The 27,529-nt window shown below is 41.4% G+C and overlaps 1 protein-coding gene across 4 annotated transcripts in view; it reads right to left on the bottom strand.

Annotated features, from left to right (window-relative positions):
• ELMO1 (engulfment and cell motility 1) overlaps positions 1 to 27,529 on the bottom strand; it is a 562,967-nt gene that overhangs the window by 249,073 nt on the left and 286,365 nt on the right. For 3 of the 4 annotated variants that reach the window (XM_081286788.1, XM_081286787.1, XM_081286789.1), the window contains exon 15: positions 2,799 to 2,907. In XM_081286788.1, coding sequence (XP_081142914.1) covers positions 2,799 to 2,907 — 109 coding nt within the window. Of the gene's footprint in view, positions 1 to 2,798; positions 2,908 to 18,136; positions 18,335 to 27,529 lie in introns of those variants that run through there. The other variant, XM_081286790.1, reaches the window with a different exon arrangement.

Below are 27,529 nucleotides of genomic sequence, written 5' to 3'. Positions count from 1 at the left end.
AACAACTCATTTGGGCATGTAGACTCCAGAAACATGAAAGTTTTTTGTAAGCCTTGAAAAATATCCTGAATGGCCTTTACAGATGCTGGAAAGAAAAAGGTCAAACTGGAAACTTGAACTTCAAAGTTCAAAACATTGAGAAAATTATGTTTTAGAATAGGCAAACATTTAGGCATTTATTTTAAAATATAATGTATTCAACTCACAGGAAAAAGTGTCAGTTCCAACTCATTCCTCCACTTTCTGAAATCTAAGACATTATAGAAGCTCCTGGGGGGACAGGCACTGTATCTGGTTCATATGTACACCATGTGCTCCTGGCACATTTTAAGTGTTGAGTAGATTTTTATTGAACAAATGAATAAATGCATTTGTTGTTTTAGATGAAAGCAAGCTGGCCTGACAAGACCAGGACCCGGCCTGACAAGACCAGGACCCAGCCTGACTGTAGACACCAGCTTGACCAGATGCTGCGTGAGTTGTGGCAGAATGTTAGGGACTTTCTCTTCACCAGAAGGTGGGTTATAGAGTAAGCTACAGTGCAAAAAGAGCATCTCCATCACCTCCGGCCTCTCTACAGCATTTGCCTCCATCTCCATTCTGTTACCTCAGTCCAGAGGAATGAGGTTCTGTCCTGCTTCTAGGATTGACTACCAAGTCTTCAAAAGGCCAAGAGAGCTACTCTATACCTGCCAGGGGTCAAATCCTGTCCCCTACTCTGTACCTACCTCAACCCTAGGCACACAGCAGGTGCTCACTGGAGGATGGGCTCAGACTCTTGCCACCATGGTTCTCCTCTGCCCACCAGATAGGGACACACAGACCCAAAACTCTGCCTAAATTAGGGCTGCCTTTACTCTGTCCAGGCACACTGTGGAAATTGGCTATGTTTTCCAAGTCAATCCCTCCAGGTTGAATATTATCTGTCCTCAAGAGAATCTTCTCACTGCTAACTCCATGATCTTAACCACAAAATGAAGACAACCCATCCAGACCATCACCCAAAATATGACCAACCATTTTTGAATATTTTGCCCTGGGGAAAAACCAGGGCTGTAAGAGGATAGTGAGGTTGGTGAGTAATTTCCCCAAAGACACATGGTCCTAAGTGGCAGAGAGGAGAGGACCCAGCTTTTCTTCACCAACAACATTTTCCTGCTTCTACATCATATCACTATGGTAGACATGTCTACAGGGAAAAGGAGAAGAGCAGAAAGCTGGGTACCTCCTGCTGCCCTCGAGAGGACAGCAGACAGCCACAGTGTTACTGGGTAGGATGGGAAGGGCTGGTGAGAGAAAGGGGCAATGCAGGGCAACAACTTGAACCCAGAAATCAGAACCTAGAAGAATAGGATTGTTTCCTAATTCCAAAAAATTTCAGATGGGCTTGAGATGCTTTAAATTGAGTGACTTTCAACAATTCCCCCTTCTAGAATTGAGATAAACATGAAATTGTCATAGTGATCAGGTGGATAGATCCAGTGGGATTTGTGTGATTTAGGACTTCCATCCTAAGTTGAATAAACACTAAGCGTTACTGCAGCCTACGATCTCAGGAGCTAGTTTAATTAGGGGGTGAGACAGATAACTCATGTCCAAGATTGAAATCTTAACATCTGATAAAAAGTAAATGAGAGCAGATTAATACAGAAATCTCCAGGTTAGGTTGCTACTATCGTAATGTGAAAATGCGCTGATTGGGTCACCTAAAAGTAATGAACTTCATGCAGTTCCAGATCAAAGGTCAGTTTCTTCTCAGGACCCATCCTCACTGGAGGGTGACAAGGCCTTTTGCTTGGTCAAACACACTCAAACTCTTAGCCTTTGCTAAGTACTAAATTTTCTAAGTTGGTCTCAGCAGCAGCTATAATCAGTCCTACAGTGTATATAAAGATCACCCCCCTTTTCAATTTAATCATTGGATTCCTTCCCATTCATCATTCTAGACCATTATTTTAAGCTCCCAAGCAGAATACTGCATATTTATGCTTTCCCAATAATACCAAACACCCCAATGACTTCCTGATATAAAGAGTCTTCTCCAGCACTGATGTTATTAAGGCTAAGAGCAAAGATTTATAAGCTTGCTGACTCCATAGATGTGGGAGAGAGTCGAAGTCAGCCACTTTAAGGATGTCAACATTGACAATGAGATTGGGGAAAGGTTAAGTCATATCCACCTTCATTGGCTAAAGCCAAATTTTGCCAATGAGCAACAGACAAGAAAACTGGCCTCTCCTCTTTCTCCAGCCATCCTCTTGCAAAATTAACAATATAAGTAAGAAAAAGAGCCATAAGCATATCTCTGACTATATTATTCAGTTGCAGCTACCCATTTTCTTCAATAATTCCTTTTCCCTTAGAGAAAGTACTCTGTACAACAGAAACACTAGGAGCAAGAGAATTTCATTAAGGTATTCAATTTTTCTTTATAGAGAAAAATGGTTTTGAAAGAAGGAAGAGAAAATGATCTACTGGTAGATTATGAACTGGAATTAAAAATAAAGAGTTCCACATTTTCCTAACCTACAACAAGACTGGTATAATATACATTCATTTTTAACACATTTGAAACTCAGTCACAATATCTGCAAAATTCTCCACTCTCACAGGTTTCAATGTTTCTATCCAGAACAGACACGTGGAAATGCAGACACTGTAAGCCTGAGCCAAAGAATAACTGTTCCAGAGTAGTGATCGTGAGAAGCAGTCAGCACCTTGGGATTCTTTGCATAGGCTGGGGACCTGCAGCTGGGTGCTGCCAAGCTTCCCGCCACGTGGCAAACAAGAGTACTTACGCAGCTCGCCCACTTTCAATATCTCACACAGCATCTTGGTCAGCTCTATACTACTGCGGCCAAAGGGACACTCATGCTTATCTTCTCGGCTACTGTTCTCCAGCACGATCTGCAGTAGAAAAGGATATAGGTCAGAAAGGGAAGTCAGTGGCTGAAAAGACCCATAACACTGACTCCGTTCCAAAAGAGGAGCTCCAGATCCCCAAACTAAGATTGTCAGGGCCAGGGCAAAAAAAGCACATAATATTGAGTATGCAGGATCCTGAATTCTCAAGTTTTCCAAATCTCCCACAACAACTCTCTCTGATTTAATCAGGAAATATTTTGCATCTTGGTTTCCATTTGCACAGAGGTATCTATGGGGAATTTTTCAAAACAGTGCAATGAAGATTTTTTTCACTTGAGACAAAACTATAGTCCAGGCATTCCAATCTTAGCTTCCCTTTCTTGGGAACAGCAAAATCTTCTGCGGCTTCAATTCCTATGTTTCAATTGTACATTTCCTGTGGAAGTTTCTGTGTTCTTGCAAGATCTCACCCCTGGCATTTGTTGACTGAACCACTTCTGTGGGACATGTGACACAAAATGGACCAAACAGAGTCCCTCCCTGAGCCATCTCCTAAAAGGGGAAAAACTGGTCCACCTATGCCGATGGCAGTCAGGTCAGAAGTTGCCAAGATGTTGGCCTGCAAAAAAATGAAAAAGAAGCCCAAGTGCAAAGAAAAACAGATGAGAATAGTATTTGGGTCATGGGGTCCACTTATTCCTGTAGCAGAGATACTTCTCTGGCCTCAGGGTTTGTTTACTTGGTTCTTCCTCTGAAAATCCTTTATTTCATCTAAGAAATTCTCCTCTTTCCTTAAGCACCTCAATATGTTCCCATCACTTAAATTTAAGGGAAATATTCTACACATAGATTAAATAAGATCAGAACAGAGCAACAAAACACTCAGGTAACTAAACTTCTAATTCATATGTCACAAAAGGAAAAATTCCCAAGAAGGCTAGTTACTTCTCTGTCTTATACGCCATTTGTTCATGTCTAAAGTTGTTCCTGAAACTCTTCTGCAGTAAGCAAGAGTTGCCTGGTACCTCCACAGTGAGGCTCTGCAGAGACTGACTGCCCCTTTGTTTCCCCTTTGCTCTGTTGTGGACATAATTTTGGTGTCCCCTAAGGCTTCATGTGTTGAAATCTCATCCCCACTATGAGGAATTAAGAGAGGGAAACTTAATCTGACCATGATGTTTAGAGATGGACCGTTGGGAGATCATTAGGATTAGATAAAGTCATTAGGGTAGAGCCACATGACTGAATACTGGTAGCTTTATAAGAAAAGGGATCAAGATCAGAGAAGACACAAATGTTGCTCCTTTTCTCTTGCCATGTAATATGCTATACCACCTCAGAACTCTGACAGCAGGAAGGCCATCACCAAATGTAGGTTCTTAACCTGAAACCTCTAGAACTGTGAGCAAAATAAATCTTTTTTATTGTACAAAGTTATCCAGCATCAGGTATTTCACTATAGTAACACAAAACAAACCGACACCTATCTAGATTCTGGGTAGCAAAGTGGTGGGCATGGTATTTGATCAACTTAATCAACTATACACGTGTGTGTGTGTGTGTGTGTGTGTGTGTGCATGCACACTCACACACACACAGTTTTTTTCAGAGCTGAGAATAGAAGCAGGGCTTTACACACACTTGGCAAATGTTCTACCACTGAGGCAACATCCCCAGCCCTTAATCAACAATATTAATCAAGTACCTCTTATCTACCAGGAAGATAGCTGGGCCTCATCATATGAGGAACCAGGTAAATAAAAATCCTGACCTCTGAGTATTCATTACAATTAAAGTGAGACAGATTAAAAACAAAAGAGGTAGCTACAGGTCATCACAGGGGCTAATGAAAATAAAATAACATAATTTTTTTAAAAAAACCTTATGATAAAAAGTGACAGGGAAATCTTTAGGGAGAGAGTTTAGATGACATGATCAAAGGAGGTTCTCTGACTATTGAGAATCAAAAGATGAGAAAAGGAGCTTTGCTATGTCAAGGTCTGTAAGAAAGAAAACACTGCAGATAGAAGGATCAAGGTCAGTGTTGCCTGAGGGAAGCTGGGTGCATTTCAGGCAGCCCAGCACACTGCCTGATCTACAGCATAGAGGAACTTGACCTGGTGCGGGGCAACTTCCAGGACCTGGAGGGGCCAGTCTGGAGCAGAGTGAGCAAGGAAGCCCAGATGGTAGGGAAGAGACCCAGAGGGAGCAAGGAAGGCAAGGAGGGGAAGGCCCTTAAGAAAGAGAGATCAGAAGAAGACAACTTGGAGGAAGGGAAGAAGAAAGCCAGCCGAGGGGGTGGGTGTGAAGGAAAAGTAAGCACAAGAGCTGTTTTATTGAGGCAGGCAGGGTAATTACAAAGAGGAGTGATAAGGACAGCTCATTAGAGGGTTGAGTTATTTAAAACTAAAGGAGTGGGAATTTAATAAAAATGTGCTCCAATTATTTTTGTATGAACACCATAACAATCACACACACACACACACACACACACACACACACACAATTACACACATTGGCAGTATTCTAATGACAAAGTGAACTGTTTCCATCTATGGATGTTCCTTGCCACTTGACACTTCTACCTGACCCTATGGATCACATTCACAGTTGGCACGCTGGATCTTGACTTAATGTGATGTATCACCAGCAGTTTTCACAGCCTTCGTGATCATCCAAGGAGCTGATGAACTATGCCATTTCGTGGGACTTTTCAACCATTTGTAACATACGCTCACATGAATAATTATACATCGAATATCATCATGAACACAGCCTTCACTCTCCCTGAGAGGGATGATGAAAAATGCTTCCTTACAATCTCTCTAGGTAGGTAGCACATGTTATGGGCTGGTTTTTCTCGAAGAAAGCAGAAGGGGAACTCCAACTACACCCTTTTTCCTAGCAGGCAGTGAAGGGCCATGGCTGGAGTCCCAGAAAGCTTCATCTCCCTCTGCCTGGTCTGCCACAAAGAATCTACTAGGACCCAAGTCTGAATCATCCTCTTTCTCTTAAGGGAATCCTTCCTGGTTCTAACCAGGGATTTCAGTTCAGGGAAAGCAGGAAGGGAGAACAACTAAGTCCCATCAACCAGGGAATCATATATCTCTTTTAAAAATCCTATGTTGGAGACATCCAGATCAGTAAGCAAATCTCAAACTCCTGATGATGGGAAGACAAATGGGGGCGGGGGAGGGGAGCAGGACAGTGAGAAGACAGGCATAAAGACAGGAGACAGGTAGTTTTCAGCTGGCTCTGGGATCCCAGCTCCCAGGGAGTACATTCCCTTGTATTTCACATTAACATTCTATTAACATTTCATGAGCACATCAATATTTAATGAGGATGTGATCCGCATACACTGTAGGTAGAATTACTGCAGCCAATAAATGTTCGGAAAACATTTCCAAGGCACAGTTTATTAGCAGGAACTAAATTAAGTGGTAATTTAAGTAATCAATATGTAAATCCGCTTGAAGAAGCCCTTCTCTTTACTTTTTAATGCACTGTCCATCTTCTCATATTTACCCACCCAAAGAAAAAATAAACCCTCCTTTCTGACTGATTTCTATAGTAAAAAAAAAAAAAAACCCCAGATATTTAAAGTTGCTTGAATAAGCTTTAAGATCTAAATTCTTACAAGAATACCTTTGAAAAGACTATGGTTATGTCTCTTGCCAATTAGATATTACTATAGTGAGAAGTCATTCTTAAATTAGATAGTAGATTTTATTTTTTTAAACACACTGATACATCTATATGTACCTTCAATATTCTGGTATTAACCAATGTCCACTTGAGATGTTTAGAAAAGTTCCCTTGGAAATATCAAGGCATATTTTGTACCCTTATTTCCCCCCTTAGTGTTCACTTTAAGAGCAAAAATTTGTGGAACAGAACCCACAAAGAATGAAATACTAAAACCTGCTATTGTCACTCAGCATTTACCAAAAGAAGTTGTAACTCTCTGCATGCTTTGTAAAATAGACAAACATCTGTCCTCGGGCCCCCTGTCAACCTCACAATACTGTACGATGTTGTGTATTTTATAAGATGCTTCATACAGTGTATTTATACATTCTCTACCAACTTTTCATTACCAAATCTCTTCCTTCCTCTTTATCGTTTACAAATTGGCTTCACATAAGTACTTCTGTGAAACTCAATGCATTTTGTGCCTAAGGAGGCTGAGGGAACGTTCCTTAATTTCCTCTGTCTTGAAATTAAAAGGAGTAGCTGAGTCCCAGCTCCTCCTAGACAGAACTATAAGGTTCTCTTTCATCTCATTTACCCCCTAAAGATCAGTGACCAAAGAGGCTGAGGAGTATCCCCTCAGATTTTATAGCCATAAATTCTGAGCTCCCCTTAGAATGCTGTGTATTTCTTCTGGTCTTTCTTCAACTATGCAGTTCAGGAACCCTTTGGCTTGGCTTGACCATTCAGTGCTAAGGAGAAAGCCAGCCAGCCCTCCTCTGGCTGCAAGGGCCACCCTCACACTCTTATATTTTTTTCCAGCATTAACCTGCTGATGGCTGTGCCTCACCCACTTCCTACTGCTTTGTGGAAGCTGTCTCCACCAGGGCAAACCCAATCCATTCTGTGGCCCAAAGCCATCTCTAGAGGACACCGTCGAAGGCGTCCTGACATCTACAGGCTTCCCTCCCTTGCTAAACCTTCATGATCTTTTGACTTTAACCTGCATTCAGTACGTGTGTCCTCCTCACAGGCCACTGGGATCACGTGGTGTCCTCTCCAAAGAGAAGGGATTGTAGGTATTGCCCAGTTCTGATCCCAAGACTGAATAGTGTGGAGAGCTGGGCAAAGTTGCCACTAACTCATGGAGGCTTAAGCAAGGCAATGCATCTCTGTGAGCCATGCGGACATACATAAAACATAATTCGTGGGACTGCTGCGCCTGTCAAGCTACACATGGAGGCAAAGTGCCCAAAACAAACTCATGGAACTCGTGAGAATGTATAACTCTGCCACAAAAAATCTCATTAGACCTATGTCTGAATCACCCTCTTTCCCTGAACAGAATTATATTCATGATGATATTCAATGTATAACTCATTGCCCTCCCCCTTCGATTCCCACGTGGCCCTTGGCCAGCATTTCACACAATACACCAGCAACTAAACCAAAATCATGAATGCTATGAGGTTGGCTGTCTGATGATGGGCCTCTCAGGACATATGAAAGTAAGCCAGACACCTTCTCGTCACTTGAGCATAAGACACACAGCCAAAAATTGGTGTCCTCACCTACTTATGTTGAAAGTGCCTGACAGGTAGTACCCTGCAGCTGCATTCAAACAGAAACCTCCACAGGAACACAAGGTGCTGCCAGCAGAGAGAATAAGCAAAAACCCCAAAGAACAAGTCACTCCATGGCATGATGCTTCCACAGGGAAGTCCTAATCCTGAGCAGTTCCAACCAACATCTGTCCTCAGACCCCCTGGCAACCTCACAATACCATAAAAACCTTCTCCTGCCCTCAGTTAAGGGAAATGACCACTTTGACACATTTTAAGCAAACAAATAAACTTAAGAGATAAAACTAAATTTTTAGCCAGGAGAGCCCCCCGATACCCTGACGAAGAAGTCACTTTACATTAGTAACAGAGATGCCAAGAATGAAGCTTCTGCCCCTACCTCACCCCCCACCAAACCCAGACCTCTCCCAAGTCAAAGAGTAACCCGACTTTATTTCTTTTTACAGAAGCTTGGGAGCCACGAAGGAGTCACTTCTCCTCCATTCTCCCTTGGCACCAATGCTCATGGCGACTGGTCCCCAGAAAGTCAGAGACAAGCACTGGGAAGAACACTAAGTGGCCTCGAGGGGGCTGCACACAAGGTTAATTGTGATCATGAATTGTAAGCAAGTCCAGGGAATTAAACAAACATGCCAGAGTCCTAATAGGATGATTTCAAATGGGCAAAGAAAGAACATTAAAATTATAGTAAGTCTGCAGAGCAGAAAAACAAAACAGAACAAATTAGAAGAATAGGCTGCTAGTCCAGATCAGCATGAAAGGAAGTGAGGCTCCAAGGAAAATAATCCTAAAAGAAAAAAAAGGGTACAGATAAGATGACAGCAAAAGATAAACAGCAGCTGATATTTGTAGATGGTGTTTATCCCCCAGACCTGTTCTAAGAGCTTTGCATTGATTGTCTCATTTCACACAATGCGCACACACACACACACACACACACACACACACACACACTAACAGCAGAAATGCTACACCATTCCACTTTACAGACAGAGAATCTGGCAAAGAGATGTTGAGTAACTTTTTTTTTTTTTATTGGTTGTTCACAACATTACAAAGCTCTTGACATATCATATTTCATACATTAGATTGAAGTGGGTTATGAACTCCCAATTTTACCCCAAATGCAGATTGCAGAATCACGTCGGTTACACATCCACAATTTTACATAATGCCCTATTAGTAATTGTTGTATTCTGCTACCTTTCCTATCCCCTACTATCCCCCCTCCCCTTCCCTCACATCTTCTCTCTCTACCCCATCTACTGTAATTCATTTCTCTCCTTGTTTATTTTCCCATTCCCCTCACAGCCTCTTATATGTAATTTTGTATAGCAATGAGGGTCTCCCTTCTTTTCCATGCAATTTCCCTTTTCTCTCTCTTTCCCTCCCATCTCATGTCTCTGTTTAAAGTTAATCTTTTCTTCACACCGCACAGAAATAAAAAAGACCCATCCCAGGAACTTAGGTGGCTGACTCCAGAACCCACATTCCTGGTTACTAACTCTTGCTGAAAAAAAAAAGGTAAATAGTAATGAAGGTTTGATGAGGAAAGGGCTTAACATGAAACAGATGTGTAGATGTGTAGACAGCACTGTGATTCTGGACAGAAACAAACCTCCTGTATCTACTTCTAACAAAGTCTATTTCTTGGTGACTGTGCACATTGCTTAACCTCAGTTTTCTGTGTAAAAAAATGGAGGCAGGAATTCTACCACAAAGGGTTATAAACTAAACCCTTTTCAGTCTTATAATTTTTTTTGATCTTATAAAGGGTTATAAGACTAAATGAAAACACAGTTCGTGCCCCAAACACAGCAAATATTGGACAATGATGATGGTTGATACCAATAGTATTCTAACAATGCTGTGAACTGTTGTGCTTGGGCATTATCATTTGCATATCTGAAATATTCTTACAGCAGCTAGGGTAAAGCTACTGGGAAAAATGCAGAGGAAAGCAAAACACAACTTCTACAGATTAGTAACTGCTCTTTGGCAAAGTGAGGACTTGAGTGGAATAAACATTATTTCTGACTTAGATGGGTCCCCTGAAGTTCTTGCAGCACTTCTTTGTGATAGTGGTTCTGACTTTAGTGTGCATCAGAATTCCCTGGAGGGCTTATCAAATGCAGACCTCTGGACAGTTCCTGTGAGGGTGATTTAGTTGCTCTAGCGTGGAACCCAAGAAAATAAGCAAGTCCGTAAGCCAAACCCCAAATACTTCTGAGCTATTGCAGGGGATTGAGGATGAGAATATTGCAAAAGAATTGAAGAGAATATTTAAAGGTTATTTTTAGCAACATCCTTCACCTTCCCTGAGTCTTAATTGGCCATTATGATGATGAGCTGTAATGGGCTTTCAGAAGGTCGAAAACAACTGTGTTAGGGGTGTCAGTGTAACTGACCACCAAGGAAAAGAACACCCAGAGCAAGGTGTGCAAAACCTTCAGGAGCTGTTTCCAAGGGCCAAAGAACAATGCATTCCAGGAAGAGGAGGGGAAAAAATTCAGAGGTCAAATTGGTGAAAATACAAAAGTGGAAAATGCACACAGGGAACTGAGATAAATAACAATCTGGACAAATGAGAGGAATGGAATAAAACCCAGCTAATGAGGTGAAATGCTTCTAGAATAAAATTAGGCAATTGCACATACAGAGGCATAATAAAGGACATAAATATAAAATGGCAAGGAATTGACTGGGTAATGGTGTAGTAATTAAAGCCTGGAGGTTCATAATAGATCTCGAATTGAACATTAATCAACCAAAAAGAAATGCTCCCCGCACTTTGATATACAGCAACAAAAGCCAGACTTGTGAAACACACCTAGCAATCAGAGCCAGGCTCTGCTGAAAGGCCCTCCCTTTGAATATTCAAGTGAGTGGAACAGAAGGTATTAAATCACAGCGAGAACAACTTGTGTTTATATGTGCACAGTGACTCAATGTCACTGAGGGAGGCCCAGGGACCAGCTCTGTTGACCACTCCAAAGCCAGCAGGTCCCTATTCCTCAGCAGACACCTCCACGGAAGAAGCTGGGCTGGCATATCTCCTCTCCCAGACCTGCACAGTGTTCCTGGATCCAAGATGGCTTCAGGGGTGGAGGGCATCTTCAGGCACCATCACAGGTTTGTTTATTTAAAGAAGTGGTTCTCTAAACTGAATATGCATTAGAATCCTCTAGAAACATATTAACATACAGATTGCTGGGCCCCACCCCCAGAATTGTGTTTCATTCTGTGATGGAACCAAGAATCTGTGTTTCCCAGGTAATGTGGAGGCTGCTAGTTTGGGACTATACTTCAGGAACCACTGATTTAAAGGCACTTCACATTGGGCTGAGGATATGGCTCAGTGGCTGAGCACTTGCTTAGCATGCATGAAGTCTTGGGTTTGATCCCCAGCACCGCAAAAACATTAATTTAAAAAGGTATTTCACATCGATCCTCCCAGCTTCCATCATTAGCAAACCTCTGGTTTCTAAAGACATGCAAAGAAATGAGAGTCGATGGAAAAAGCAATAAATCTGGTAATTGTTTTTTTTTTTTTTGTCTGTGACTAATAAAAAATATTGGTAAGTTAAAAGCCCTAGAGGGAGAATGCAGATAGTTGGTTGCCAGAGGCTGGGGAGAAGGGAACTAGGAAGCAAATTGCTTATTGTACACCATGTTTTGTGTTTTTTTTTGGGGGGGAGGGGGGAGCAATGTAAATGTCTTGGAAGTAGATTGAGGTGATACATGGATAACATTGTAAATGTCTAAGTGCTACTGACTAGTTCATTTTAAAAAGGTTACTTTTATGGTATGTGAATTTCAAAAATTCTTTTAAAAAGTCTAACTATAGATCAAACGATTACCATGTGTAAACTCTCGAGTGTTTCGCTCGTTTGTTCCTCACCAGCCGCTGAAACAGGATTACATTTCACAGATGAGGAAATCAAGACCCTGGAGCTTAAGTAAATTGGCTGCGGTTTAGAATTGACCAGATAGGATCACTATAGGTGATGGTTTCGAAATGGCCCAGTCAATTTCTTGCCATTTTATATTTATGTCCTTTATCATGTCCCATAGGAGGCCCAAGGACAGGGCACAGGATGTAATGGTGAAGCCTCACCGCATCATATGAAATCTCCTGATGGAAAACTATTCCAAAGTACTCTGCTTAAATGCAAACCAAATGCACTTCTTTGCCATTGTTTCTGGAAACTCACATTTTAAATTACCGTACAGACATTACTATCAAACTTTAAGGTATTCACGTATCACTGGGGGAGCTTGTTAAAATGCAGCTTCTGATTCAGCAGTGTGAGGTGGGGGTCTGAGGTCCACCTCTCTAACAACCTCCCAGATGATGCTGTTGCTGCAAGTCCAAGGTCCACGTTTTGAAAAACAGAGCACTGCTTCCTCAAATTTCTCAGCTGAATTCTAGGTCTCCACTTCCACCTCCCCAAATCCGTACAATACTTCCCTCTTTCATTGGTTCATTCACTGGAAAGATATCTTAAGCATTTATTATTGTGGGGCAACTTGCTAGGTGCTTTGTAAAAAAGCATGAATGAGGTACTAAGCAACTCAGTGAGACCCTGTCTCTAAATAAAACACAAAATAGGACTGGGAATATGGCTCAGTGATTGAATGCCCCTGAGTTCATTTCCCAGTACAAAAAAAAAAAAAAAAAAAAAAAAGTATAACATGAACTAAATAACGACTTGAGGGATTTATAGTCTATTTGGAAGATAGGGATTTATAATCTATTTGGAAGATAAAAGGGGATGGGCTCTGTGGGGCAGGCAGACTTTCACATCCTAGCCACCTCTTTGAGGTGCTTCTATAATGTTTGCATTGTTTACAGGAAAGCATCAGGGATGTAGATGGGGTGAAGTGGACAAGGTCGGGGAGCTTGTGGAGAAGGTGAGCTCTCAGTCCCATCTTGAAGGAGAAGACATGGATGCCAGCCTCTCTCTCCAGAGGCATCTTTTTAACATTTCAAACCACAGTGAGTGATGGAATGCAATAAAGATTAATTACAACTGGGAAATGGATGCTGAATGAAGGCAAAGAAGCCCCCCTGCATCTTGGGCAATATTAGCAATAAATCTCAAGATCACAGGGCTCAACATTCATTACTGAATACAAATGCCTACCATCTCCTTCACCAGAATGCAAAGACACCAAGACGCTGGGCTTTGCCTGACAGTCACCGTTGGATGAAAAATTAAGCCTGACATTTCTCAAGCCTGGTTTCATACTGAGAAATTGTCACCACTGTGTCAACAGTTATGGAAGTCTCAAAGTTACCTTGCACATATATTGTCTGAAACACATTTGGATGTAACTTGCAATACTAAACAAACACCTTCCAGGAGAGCCAGTGGCAAAGTGGATTCCTCTAAGTCAGCTCCCCCCCCTCCCTTTCTCACTTAGCTCATAAGAGTTAGAAATTCACAGTGTAGGGAATGGATCGGAGGAGATGAAAAGGTGAGTAGAGACAACTCCTTCCCATCATTCTCTTCTGACAAATCATAAGCCAGCCATTTCAGAAACATATTTTCCAATGGGAAATGTTACTTCTGTTGTTACATATGAATTTAGCTACAATAGGAAAATTATTGACTGAAACCCAATTAAGAAATTAGGCCCTAAGTTGTTTTATTTGAAGTTAAAGGCATGTGAAAAGAAAATTGCTTTTTTTTTTACTTTTTTTATTATTAAATCTAACTTTTTAAATGGAATTCATCTCACTAGGTCTCATTCTGCCTAAGAGTCCCAAATCTTGGCTACTTCTGCAAGAGAAGGAGCCCAGCTGTGGGAGAGCCCTCCTACAGGAACAGGCCCAGATGTGGATCCCTCCTATGGAAACTGCATCTGTGACACCCCTCCCCACACTTCCCCTCTAACACCTGTCCCAATTTTTCTTCTCCTTTAGATTCTCCTCAAAATGTCACTTTCTCCAGTTAAATGCCTTACATAATCTCTTCCTTTAAAGGCCTGTGATTTTTTTTTTTAATCTGTATCTTCCTTTCAGCAATTCTCCCTTTTGCCCCCAATTGGGGTGAAGTGTGTATGCCTTACCTTTCCTGACAGGGTCGAGCTATGGCCTCCTCACCTCTGAACCTCTCATACTGCAGCAGAGTGTGGCATACAGTAGGCACTTATGAATGAAATAGTTAGCAACAGCAAATGGTAAGCAGAGGACAGAGTTCTGGCCTCTGGTTGGGTGGGCTGAGCCCCACAGTGACTATGGAGACCTCCAGCTTCCCTGGTTCTCCTAGGAGAGTTTCCATGACTTATTCGTTCTTTATCTTCAAATGAAATTAAATCACAATATGGCAAAATCATCTTGCTATATCCTCTGTCACCCACAGTCCCATCTCAGACCAAGGGCTCAGGCAAGGTTCCCAGACCCTCCACCCTCGATAGTCATCATGAGGCTGGCTCGGGGCCCAGCAGCTCCTCAGCAGTCGGTACATGGCATCTGCATACGCTATCCAAGCTGTGGAGGAAAGTGCACTTGGAAACTGCCAGGGTGTCAACTTCACATGCCTGGTGCACCCCTGGGGACAATGTGGCTAGAGACGGAAGGGCACACTCACAAGTGGATTCTCTTCAGGCCAAAGCCCACATTTCAAAGGCCCATTTGTGCAAACTGTGTGCTCAACCTTCTTTGTGTATTGGGAAGAAATAAACATTTACAGAATGTTGGAATGTGTGAAAAATGTCCTTAGTTGTGTGTTTATGGAAAACACTTGGCAAGTATTTGCTATAAATGCTTCCTGTAGATGCTGTGAGTGAGAACCAGCAGGAATATATATGGGATGACAGACAGCCAATTCCCATGACAAAGGAAGGCCCCCTACCACAGATGCCTGCTGCCTGACTCCACCTTCAGGTCATCCACAAAGGAGGCCCCAGGAATGCAGGTGGGTGGGTGGGGGAGGCAAAGAGCTGTGCACTCCACAAGGAGTACAGGGAGCAAAACCACTGAGTGTCTCCTAGGTGATAATGGCCCCCAGGATTCCCTCCCTCAGGCACAGTGGTTAGCATCTCTGATTCCAAGTGCCCTTTTCCAGATGGAAACATGCCCTGAACTCCCACTTTGTCTTCCTTGCCTGAAGCCTGGCCTCACTTGACTCAAGGATGCTTTCAGGTGAAAAGGGAACATTGGAAAACAAGAACATTTCCAAAACATTGGAAAACAAACTATTTATTGAGAACAGGATGAATAGGGACATTTCTTTTAATTCCTCTCTAAGACCTCTGAAGATAAGGATGGAGAGGGAAGAGGGTACCATATGCCAAAGCAATGAATGACTATGGTCTTCCTAGGGAGCAACCCAGAGCAGCTCAAAAAAGGCCCTCTGGAATGAAGCCAGCGTCCTTCTTTCTGCCACATGAGGGACACATTGCTACCACAGAGGGGCTGGCTATTTTGAGTTTCTCATTAGTCCACCTAATAAACAGCACAAGGGTTGAAATATTAGGGAGAACAATCATCTACAGGTTTATATACCCATGGACTACCTTTCTTCTTCATTTCAAATTTTTTTTTTAATTTGTTCTAATTAGTTATACATTATGGTAGAATTCATTTTGACACATTGAACACAAATGGAGCACAACTTCTTCCTCTGGCTGTACATGGTGCACTGGTAGTATAATCACATGCATATATAGAGTAAAAATGTCCGTCTCATTTCACCATCCTTCCCATCCCCACTGCCCTCTGCACAAAACTCTTTCTTAAAAAAAAAAAAAAAAAAAAGACGAGGAAAAAAACACAAATCCAATGTGCTTAAGCTTGTCAAGGCAAAGAGGCCAGCTGCCTGGCTCTGCTCCTATTCACACAGGTGCCCACTTTGGCCTCTCCCTCACAGCCTCACCTTCAGCACAACCCCCCTCCCCTGCCTAAAGCCTAACATCCTTCCACAGCAATTTTTGTGCTGATTTACAAAGTTATTTCCTTTAAGAACATTTCTAGAAATGGAAAGGTTAAGTTGAAAGGTTTCAGCATTTTCACCGCTGAAAATATGTAGATAAACCATCATCTAAGAAATGTGTGTCATTTCACGTTCCCCAAAGCAACATGGGAGAGTTTCCTATAAAAATCATTTCACTGGCTCATCTGGACTTAGGGCGGGTAAAGAAAATTCTGTGTGTCCCTGACACTGTCCTCAGGTGGAGAAAGAACAGCCAGCGGGCCCAAAGGCTCTCCTCATCAGCGCCATTGCTGCAAACCTCCTGTAGAGCCATCAACCTGATTCAGGTGCCCCCTTCCCCAGTGGTGGGGAGGATGGAGATTTACCTATCTGTAGGTGCCCACTGATGTCCTGAGAGGATTGGTAAGACAGAGAGTGTCCCTCATTTAACTCCATGACTGCTTGGCACTGTGAACGGGACACACGTGAGTAGGACTCACCTAATGAAAGCAACCAGACCCCTGCAGTTAACTCCTCAAGTTCTCCAAAGTTGGCTTACTGCTGAGAGGAGCAAGCAAGACAATCCATGAAAAGGTAGAGGCTCTTGAGGGATCTCCCAAGCCACATGTGAGAGCAAGCTAAGCAGAACTGCTTGACCTTCAAAAGGCCTACAAGACTGGAATTGTTGGTAGCTTTTGACATCAGCCATGAGGGACTATTTATACAACAGAAACTGGCAAGTGCCCCATGCTACAGGGAGAATATTTTTTTTTAACTTATTTATTTTCACTCCCTTGAACTGGCCATGAAGTACTAAAACATTTCCACTAGAACCTCCTGGATCCAAAGTCCAAGTTTGCCATTTACTATTTATTGTAATAAGGAACAAGCTACTTAACCTCCCTGAACCCCTGGTGCCCTCATCTGCAGAATGGGTACAATAACACTGTCCACCCTGGAGAGTGACTGCGAAGTCAAGTAGGGAATACGTGCAAAATGTTCATAACGGTGCGGGGCACACATTCATCACTCAGTAAATTTTAGGGCTTTTTGTTTTGTTTCATTTTGGGGTATTTATTTATTTACTTACTTTTGGTTATTGCCATCTACAGACCCCCAAGCTACCAGATTATGAGGAGAATTGACACTTCTACCAAAATAATTAACTAAACTTCGTTCTTAGTTATTGACTGAGGCTGAACTCATGTCTAGCCTTGTACCATGCACAAGTCCTCACAATTTTATTATAACCAAGGCATCGTATAAGGCTTAATACCACGTAGCTTCAACCTTGGACATCAGATGGTCCCACCAGCTCATCAAAAAAATTATTTCCCAGTTAAGCTTCAGCTGTGATCCTTTGGCACTTTCACTTAGGACCATTAAAGACATCACAGGGGAAGGAGGAAGGCAACACATTGTCCCTTTCATCACCTCAGGGATTCTACACAGCATATCCTTCATCATTCACTTAATGAATCCAATGATTCAATTAAATTAAATGATTCAATGATTGGCAGTGAGGGCACAGGGCAAAAGAGACAGTCCCTGCTTGAATGTTTCATGATTAAGGAAGATAAGGATTGGATAATAAAACATAATATCTAATTCCAAACTAATGCTCCTAAAGGTCGTAGCACAGAAACAAAAACGATAAAAGAGGAGCCTGAAGAATGAGGAATGGAATATAAATGGACATGGTGGTGGCTGGAGAAATGAGAGGCAAAGTCCCATGGCACGGGAGTATCACCATCTGAATGGTCATCCAGGCTGGCTTCACTGACCTTAGTAATTACAAATTTTTAAAGAGATATAAACCACATATACAGGCATCGTGAATTCTCAAGTCCTCCAAGTGTCAAAATTCTTATTCTTAAATAGCATTTAATAAACTAGCCAAAGAGAAGTTGGCTGTTAGTGCTGTTATATCCATTATTAAAACTGTTTCCATTGCTTTATAAAATACAAGAAAACACTGTATATTATTTATGATTTATACTAAATTTTTGAATCTTGGGTTTTACTAATGCAGCGGAAAAGTTGATAACGTTAAGGTCAATGTAAAAATAAAATTACCTGTCAATGTCAGACACTTCTGGGTGCATCAGGCATATCCCACAGTACCTACAGGGGAAGCTATTTTTAACGAATACAGTGGGATATTTGGGAACATCACCACCTCAATTTTATAATACCAATGCAAAATGCCTTCTGAGTTGGTTGGTAGGCAGACTGCTAATACGGGCCAACCTGTGGTCACATAAATACGACTCAAAAGCGAAAGTCAGCAGTGATTCACCCAAGTATGAGCATCAGCGTATCTGGGGCAAGGCCATTTTGGGGCATCCCAATATAGCTTCTCATTCAGTTTCCATTCCACGGTGGCCAAAGCCAGAAGGGCAGCTGCAGCCTGGGAGAATAAGTGTGCTCCAGATAGAAATCCATTTCCATGGCTTCCTTTCTTGAGGTCAATCCTGCCAGGAGGCATAGCACAAGAACCTTCTGGCAGGGTCCAGTCACCCACTTGGTTCCAGCACTCATTTAACCAGTGTGTTCTAAGGGCCTTCCGTGTGTCCAGCACTGCTGTGGACAAAGGTATGCAGAAGTGACCCAACAGATGCTCCTTGCCCCTGTGGAGCTTCCAGGCTCTGAGGGGAGAGAAAGTGAAGGATTGAACCACACAGCTGCCTGGGGAATTGATCCACAGGAGAGAAAGCAAGTGAAATGCCCAGCAGCCACAGCGCACCTGCTATGTTCAAGGTCAACAAACAAGTGAGGGACTGAACTGTGGCCCCCTCCCGTGAATTCCTAGGGATTTTTGCTAATCCTCAATATTCTAGCATGTTGCACTTGGAAATCAGACCTTTAAGGGAGGAATTAACCTAAAATGAAGCCATTTTATTTCTCAGCTTTAACTATCTTGTAAGTATTTTGTAGATGTTCTTTACCAAGGAAGTTCCCCTCTTTAATTTTATTTTAATTAAAAAAGTTCCCTGAAACTTTTACTGTTGATTGGGTGTTGGATTTTCTCAAATGCTTTTTCTCTATCTATTGATATTATATCGTGAACCATTTCACGATACAATATCCATAGATAGGTGAGAGGTTAATTCAAGGGTGAGATGTGAGATGCTAATCCAAGATGACTGGCATTCATCTAAGGAGAGGCACCTGGGACGTGAGTGCACAGAGGGAGAACCATGTGAAGAGGTAATCATTTCCAACCCAGGGGAGAGAACCTCAGGGGGAACCAACCAACCCTGCTGGCACCTTGATCTCGGACTTCCAGCCTCAGAACTATGACTAAATAAGTGTCTGTTGTTTAAGAAACTCCAGCCTTGGTTACTGTGTCATGGAAGCTCTAGCTGACTAATGTAAGGAGGTTTCTGTGGCTGGAGTTGAGTGGGAGAAGAATAGAAGAATACAGATGAGAGGAAGAATAGTGTAGAGCCTTACAGGCCAAAGTGGGAGATGGGAGCCATGGGAGGGTAGGGAGCAAGGCAGTGACACGATCCACCCCATTTCTGAAGAATCACCCTGGTGTCTTAATATGCTGTCTACTGGGTTAAGAGCAGGCAAGGAGAGGAAAGATGGGAGCAGGTAGAACACATTAGGAGGTTATTTGAGAGAGATTTGATGGGCTGTATTGTTTATGTGGTGGTATAGGTAGAAAAAAGTGGAGCTATGGATAAGAAGGTAGGGTCACAGGACTTGCTTATAAAGGTTTGCTGGTAACTGGGTCTGAAGGGAATGAAGAGCAGAGATCTCAAAGCTACTGGGAGGGTATCTATCAAGGTCACCTGTGTTCATTACCATGAAACATCCAAACAGAAACTCATGAGCAAGTCTAGCCATACCTAACCCTGCAGAAGGCACAGCCATCTTCACAAGAATATTAGTAGTAACGTAACTGTTGAGTGAAAAAGTTGAGTAATAATAGAAAAATACAAAATCAATAATATAAGCTTCCACCTCAGGAAAATAGAAAAATGAAGAATAAGTTAAATCCAAAGCAAGATGAATAAAGGAAGGAATAAAATCCAGAGTGCAAATCCATGAAATTCAAAACTGGAAAATCATAGAGAAATATCAATGAAATTGAAAGCTAATTCTTTGAAGAGATCAATAAAAGGGATAAACCTCTAGTCAGACTAACAAAGACAGAGAGAGGGAGGGAGAGAGAGAGAAAGACAATAACTACCATCAAAAATTCAAGAGAAGCCAGTATTACAGACCCTATGGACATGATAAAGGAATCTTATGAACAATTCTGTGCTCACAAAGGTGATAACAGATTAAATGGACTAATTCCTCAGATTATACAATATACCAAAACTCAGATAAGAAGATATACTCTGAATAGGTGACATCTATTACAGGAACTAAATCAATAAATAATAACTTCCCCAAACTGAAAGCATTGAGCCCAGATGATTTATCTGGTAAATTCTACCAACAGTAAGGAATAAATGATACTGATTCTCTGCAATCTCTTCCAGAGGATAGACTAACTTGTTCTAGAAGGCCAGAACTGCCTTAATAACAAAATCACAGATATTACAAGAAAGGAAAACTGCAAACTAACAGTTCTTTTGAATACAGATGTAAAAAATTCTCCACAAAATATTATCAAATATAATCCAACTATATATACAAGAATTGCACACCATGAAGAAATACAATTTATTCTAAATATGCAAGGCTCATTCAACATTTGAAACGTCAATTGATGTAATCCACTCTGTCAACAGGTTCATGATACCATATCAATAGATAAAGAAAAAGCATTTGAGAAAATCCAACACCCATCCACAATAAAAGTCTCAGGGAACTAAGAATTAAGAAGAGAACTTCCTTTGTAAAGAACGTCTACAACATACTGACAAGATAGTTAAAGCTGAGAAACTTGACTCTTTGTCCCTAAAGAATGGGATCAAGGCCGGAATGTTCCCTCTCATCACACCCTTCTTCAGAATCTTACTGATCCTTTTAAATAATGCAGTACATTAGGGAGGGAGAATAAAAGGGGTATAAGGTGGGAAGGAAACATAAACCTGTCTTTGTTCACACAGGACATGACTGTCCATGTTGAAAATTCCAAAGTGAATACAAAGATTCCAGGAATTAATAAGCAATTATGGGAAGATTGTGGGCATGGGCTCCTCAGTACAACAAAGGTGCTATATGAAGACAAGATGTCAATAACAGGGGATACTGGGTGGGAGAAGGGGAAGAAGGGATATAGGGGAACACTACACACTTTCTGCTTAACTATGCCATAAACCTAAAATTGTTCTAAAATGTTGCAAAGGCCAGAAGGCCTATAACATCTTCTAATTCTCGACAGAGAAGAGAGGATTCCCAGAAACCTATTCCTTTCAAAGGAATGGGCAGAGGTGAACTGCTGCTGTGTGAATCCCTGTGCTGAGACATGGCTCAGCGATCAGTACAGAGGACGAGGAAGCCACAGCACACCTCCGGCGTGCAGCCTGGAGATCCGCACTGCTAAGGTAGAAGAAGCACATCGAGGTGAAAGCTCAATCAGTTTACAGCAGAAAGGAGGCGGTCTGGCCTCCACACAGGTACTCAAAACAGATCTATCTGGCTAACACTGCCTGACATAAAAATGGGCAACGTGAACTAAATTTGGAGAACCAGTTTGGAAAAATAAAGGGAAGATTTTAACTAGGTCTAAGAACATGAAACCATAATAGTTACTGTTGGCAGAAGGCCTGGCGGGTATTTCAGTGAAGGGGTCATTCACACATGAGCCTTCTGAGGTTTTTAACCTGATAATTCACCTTAGACTGTTTGCATCAACTGCATATAGTTCATTATATCACTGGATTTCAGGGTTTTTTTTTTTTTCCTCAACCAGTACAACATCGTTCTGAAGTCTGTAGTCTTGCTTGTTGGGTTTTGTTTTTTGTTTTGTTTTGGTTACCCCCAGCCAATCCCACTGTATTTAAAGTGTAAATAATACTAAGATTTCTTTCAGAGAAAACTAAATGAAAAATTCTAAACCTGATGCCCAGCTTGGGTTCGTATCAAGAAAAACTAAACAGGGAACTACCAGGATCGAGACCTGCTTCAGATTTCAGGTACTGAATCCAGTTCCAAGAGAAGGCAGGTGAGGAGGGCAGGTGGTGGGATTGCAGCCTGGAACCTGCAACAACACCCAGCACTCTGTTGATGTGTGCGGAGTCCGCCCTCCCTCCCTAGGATATGATGAGTTTTCTGAAATAACACCAAGCCCGTGTCTAACAGTGATCTCATCCTGAGGCCTGAAGCATTCCATTCAAATCGTTAGCTTTGGAAGTCAGAATTTGTGCCTTCCAGCTCAATTAGTAAATCTAATCACATATATTCACACTCTCAAGGGGTCTCGATTGTTTGGCAGTAACAGCTTGGTTATTCACAATCAACCAAATTAATGCTGCTATTTTTAAAACATGTGGGGGGGGGACGTACATAAAAACAAGTTTCCAAGCTGTGGACCTTGGTCAAAGAAAGAATAAAAATAAAAGCCAAGAATAAACTATTTAAATAAATTATTAGACAAAGAGTCATTTTAAAAGTCTCAGCAAGGCTGTGTGGTAGGGTCCTTGTTATTCTAAACTGAATCTTTGCTCCACATCACCTAGAAGGAAAATGTCACTCAAATAAAAAAGGTTCCTTTACACCAAACTCTGTGTTTAACTGGCAACATATAATTTTATTAAAAAAAAAATTAGGAGCAATTGCTGCCGAAGCTGTTTCAGGGACAAGGGGAGGGGAAGATCTGTCAGCACTATGGGAACAAAAAAAATGATGTGCCACCAAGCTTTATTCCCATCATTTGCTTCATAGTTAAGTTTAATTACACATTACACACTGTCCTGTAATTATGCCGCTTGGGAAACTGCCAATTTCCCCCTTGAAATGTTAAAAGTTCCTTAATTTATTTTGAAGACTCAGCATCGCCTCCACCAGCACCCTGTCTTGGTGCACATGGGCTCTTTGGTTCTGTTCTCTTGGGGCACCCTGGACAGGGAGGGACTCATAGGGTGGTCTGAAACCACAGGGCAGAGGGCTGATGGAGCTCAGAGCTCCTGGGACACTGGACCCCTGAATTTATAATAAGATCAGATGACTTTTTTTTTTCTTTGAAATTTACAACAAGAGAAATCAAGAAATATGCTTTCTTCCTTTTTTTTTGTCTTGGGAGGTTGGAATTAAAGTCCTTTGTTCTCAGCAAGGGAATAAGCATCCAACACAAGATGAAGTATCCAGTCTCTGAGGTTTACAACCACGATGGAAATACAACAAATATACACATAAAACCCCCAACAGACTATACATCTATCCTGCTCCACTTTATAGACTGGCAAAGGGAACTGTCTATCAAAACTGAGGACCTTCCATGAGCTGCCAACGTACTCAGGACTTCCCAAATGACTGCAGACCATTGGTATCCATAATCACTAACTCAAGGATTATCTCAAGCATCAGGCAGACAACTAAAATTCAACAAGCTTTCACCCAGTATAATAAGGAGTCTGGAGCTCCCAGCTAATTGCAAAGGGAATGTGTACCCTGACTACAGGCAGTGAAAATTTCCTTTCCTTTTAAAAATATTGGTCAGTGAAGCAAAGTATATCTGTAGGATTTATTTGAATTGTGGTTGCCACCTCCAAATGCATCTATAAGCCCTTAAAAGGAACAGGACATGGACAAAGGAAGTAGACCACCTCGACATCCAATTCAGCTCTAGTTCATCCTTAGCTGTGTGACCTTGGGCAAACCACTTAACCTCTTTGTGCATCATTTTCCTCATCTGTAATATGGAAATACTAACAGTGCCCACTTCAGAGGGGTGCTGTGAGAAACTAACAAAAGTATTTAGGACAGCTGGTGTCTCGTAACAAGCTCCAAATCTGTTTTCTATTATAATTATACTTATGCTTTTTATTTTATTTTATTTTTTTACATAGGAGGGAGAAAATCTTAAAAAGATATTTCCTCCAATGACTTTGAGCTTGAGGTGGACCTCAATAGGCAAGGCAGAGAGATCTACCTCTGGAAGAAAGGGGCTCAGAGATTACCTTATCTTCCCATACCTAGGGGCACGGAAGGGAAGATCACTAATAATGTATGTTAATAATGTGTGTTAAGTACTCATATAGAGCAGAAGCTCAAAAGTTCTTCTCATACTAGGATAACTCATAATGTTTCTAGAAGTTTCTGCCTGAAGAATCAGACCTCCTTGGCCCAACCATGAGCGAAGATCCAACTAATATTTCTCCCAATGATTTGAAGAAATTTGTATACTATGTATGTATCAGAAGAAGGAAAAACCCACCTAAGGTTTATAAATAATTATAAAATGCTTTAAATTTTTCATCTGTGGGGGGAAATGTCTTTAATGAAAGAACCTTGAGAAAGCCATTCTTAGGTAGGAATATCCATCTCCTTCCATAGCCTCATTTACTCGACATATTATAAATATTTCTGTCTTGATTTGGTATTCGCTTAGAAACATATATATGCCCTGGATCACATTTGCTTGAAACTATAGTAATTAATCTTATTTTAAAAGACATTTCTATGTTCCCCTTTCAGGAAATTCATTATCTTCTATTACAGTCACCCAGGATACATAGCTATCACAACTGGAATAAATGCTGGTAGTAAATTATGAGGGATGATGAAGCAAGAATTGCTACAGTACATCACCAAATTGCATACATTGATTATGTGAATTGTTTTTGTATACCAATTATACCTCGATAAAGAAAGAATTGCAGGGTATGTAAAGAACATGCCGTTTCCAGGATTTACTTTTTCATTTTGTTCCTAGAAGCCTCCAGATTTTATAAATTCTGTTGGGTAACAGCTTGGTCGGGTAAGATTTTATAAATCAGCTGGATGGCTGCTTCATTAATAAAACCTTTAGGCTGGGGCTGTAGCTCAGTGGTAGAGCACTTGCCCAACGTGTGGGAGGCCTTGGGTACTAAAGGACTGAGAAAAGAAAACAAAAGGGAGAGAGGAAAGAAAACCTTTATTTATGACATAGCACCATGAGAAATAAAACTGAGAAAAGAGTCATGTTTGTTCTGTTCCCTACCAAACAACCATCAGGATGTCTGCCTAGGAAGTGAAGCCATTGTTCAAAATCAGGTCACTGGGAAAGGAAGCAAGTCCTGAGTGATTCCAATTTAACAATATAATAATGTATAAAATGACAAAATATTTACCAGCTCGATATATTATGGAAAACTGAAAAAAAAGTATCAAGCAAAGATCAGAGGATTTGCAGTGGCACACACCTGTAACCCCAGCAGCTCAGGAGGCTAAAGAAAGAGGACCCAGAGTTCAAAGCCAGCCTCAGTAAAAAGCAAGGCACTAAGCAACTCAGTGAGACACTGTCTCTATATAAAATACAAAATAGGGCTGGGATGTGGCTCAGTGGTCAAGTGCACCACTTAAATCCCTGGTACCCACCCCCAAATAAAAAAGACTTGAGAACACATTAAAGGTGCTCAGTATAGATAGTTTCTAAAAATCCAAAAGGGAACAAGGAATCCTCATAAGCAAAAAACAAATTGCCACTCTCTTCCTTGCTTGCTTTTCAGACCCTAGCTTTCTTCTTCACCACATCTTCTATGCATGGCCCCAGTGCTTAGTAGTGTTTGATAATAGTTCCTGAATGAGTCAACAAATGAATGATTGTGAATGTTAAAGAGATTTTTTTCTTCCTTTAGATGCTATTTTTAGCATCTAAGAAGCTGGACTATTTTTGTTTTCTGTATATTTTTTTATCCTCTGAAAAAGATACAAGCAATAATAGAACCATCTCATTTGCATGCATTTGGCTTTTATTGCAGCACAATAAAAGTTTATCTGAATTTTTTAGGGTCTGAGATTAATGCACAGCATGCTTCTGTCTGGCTGGAATGCCAAGAGGGGGCTAGATGACTGGCAATAGTTTTTGAAGGTCTGGAATGTTTCTGTCACGTTCCTTCTCATGTCGCTAGTCTGAATTGAAAGACCACATCTGAAGTCCGGAAAGCTCTGCAATGATACCTTCCCTGGGCTCATTTATTCCTTTAAAGAACATTGTTCAAGCGTCAATCAAATATTTGGTGATACAGTGATATATAGGAAAGAGACGACCGATATATAGGAAAGAGACGACCTCTGTCTTCAAAGGATTTACAATCTAATAAAGACAATTTGATACTGTCTATAAGGTTTGTAACAAAAAGAGGGAAGGCACAGCCTTTCATTTTTAGAAACTGCTTCCTGACCAGGATGGATTTAAGGAGATCATAACTGAGTACAACCACTTGTCTGATGGTCCTGTGAATGTCCCATCTAATGGTCTCTGACTCTGTCCCCTTTCCATATCAAAAGGGACAGCACTGCTGTTTACATCACACTCAACATGGGACAGGAGGCTGCAGAACTGAACATAACCCAAGATTTACATCCAAAGATGTGAGTTTGAATTGCATTTGTCTACTGGCTCTTTGGCAGAGTGAATCTCTGTACTTCTCTAAGTTTCAGCTTCTGAACCTATAAAATAGTGATAGCAATGCATATTTCCTAGGGCTTCTAGAAGACTGAGCTAACCTCTGCAGCCTGGCTTGCATGATCTAACTTGTACCATGCATTCATTTTTCTCTAATCAAACAGGAAGTTGGATATTAGCATTAAGGATTACTTTTTCCTGAGCCAGGCATCATGGCATACGCCTGTAGGCCAGGAGGCTGAGACAGGAGGATCACATGAGTTCAAAGCCAGTCTCAGCAATATAGCAAGACCCTAAGCAACTCAGTGTGACCCTGTCTCTAAATAAAATATAAAAAGGGGCTGGGGATGTGGCTCAGTGGTTAAGCATCCCTGGGTTCAATCTCTGGTACAAAAAAAAAAAAAAAAAAGAATTACTTTGTCTGAAACCACCCTTTCTGTTAGTTGGAACATCTCCCCTCAGCCTGGCTATTCTGTGTTTGGGTTTGGTGGTCTTGGGTTTCCTAGCCTTTACTTCCTGTTTTGTGGTTGAATCTTGGCTCCCACAGTGACCAGTACACTGAGGATTGTCATGGGTAGGAGGAGCACAGAATCAAAATAGACCATTCCCTCAGCTCCTTCCTGTTACCTTGTTTCTGAAACACTAACAGCAGGAACACATCTGCCTATCTCCTCATAGAGAGAGCCTAATACCTATTGCTCCCTTGGTAGGGAGAGTTAGGGAGTGAAGCATCCCCAGAACAAGTTAAGAGCAATTATGCCCAGAGTAAATAAGACTCAGAAGTCTGAAATCATGCAATGCCTCCAGATTTTATCCACGCACAGTGGGATGCTCAGATTTGCTATTCCTCCTCATGTTCTGTGCCCGTCCAAGTGTGGGGTAATTCAATTACATCCACCGCTTTCATTAGTACATAGTTACAAAACTTTATTCAAATATTACATAAGGAACCAATC

This window comes from Spermophilus citellus, assembly GCF_964194105.1.
Source record: "Spermophilus citellus genome assembly, chromosome: 3".
Classification (NCBI taxonomy): Eukaryota; Metazoa; Chordata; class Mammalia; order Rodentia; family Sciuridae; genus Spermophilus; species Spermophilus citellus.
The sequence above is the reverse complement of the archived record's forward strand: the minus strand, read 5'-3'. Positions and strand labels throughout refer to the sequence as shown.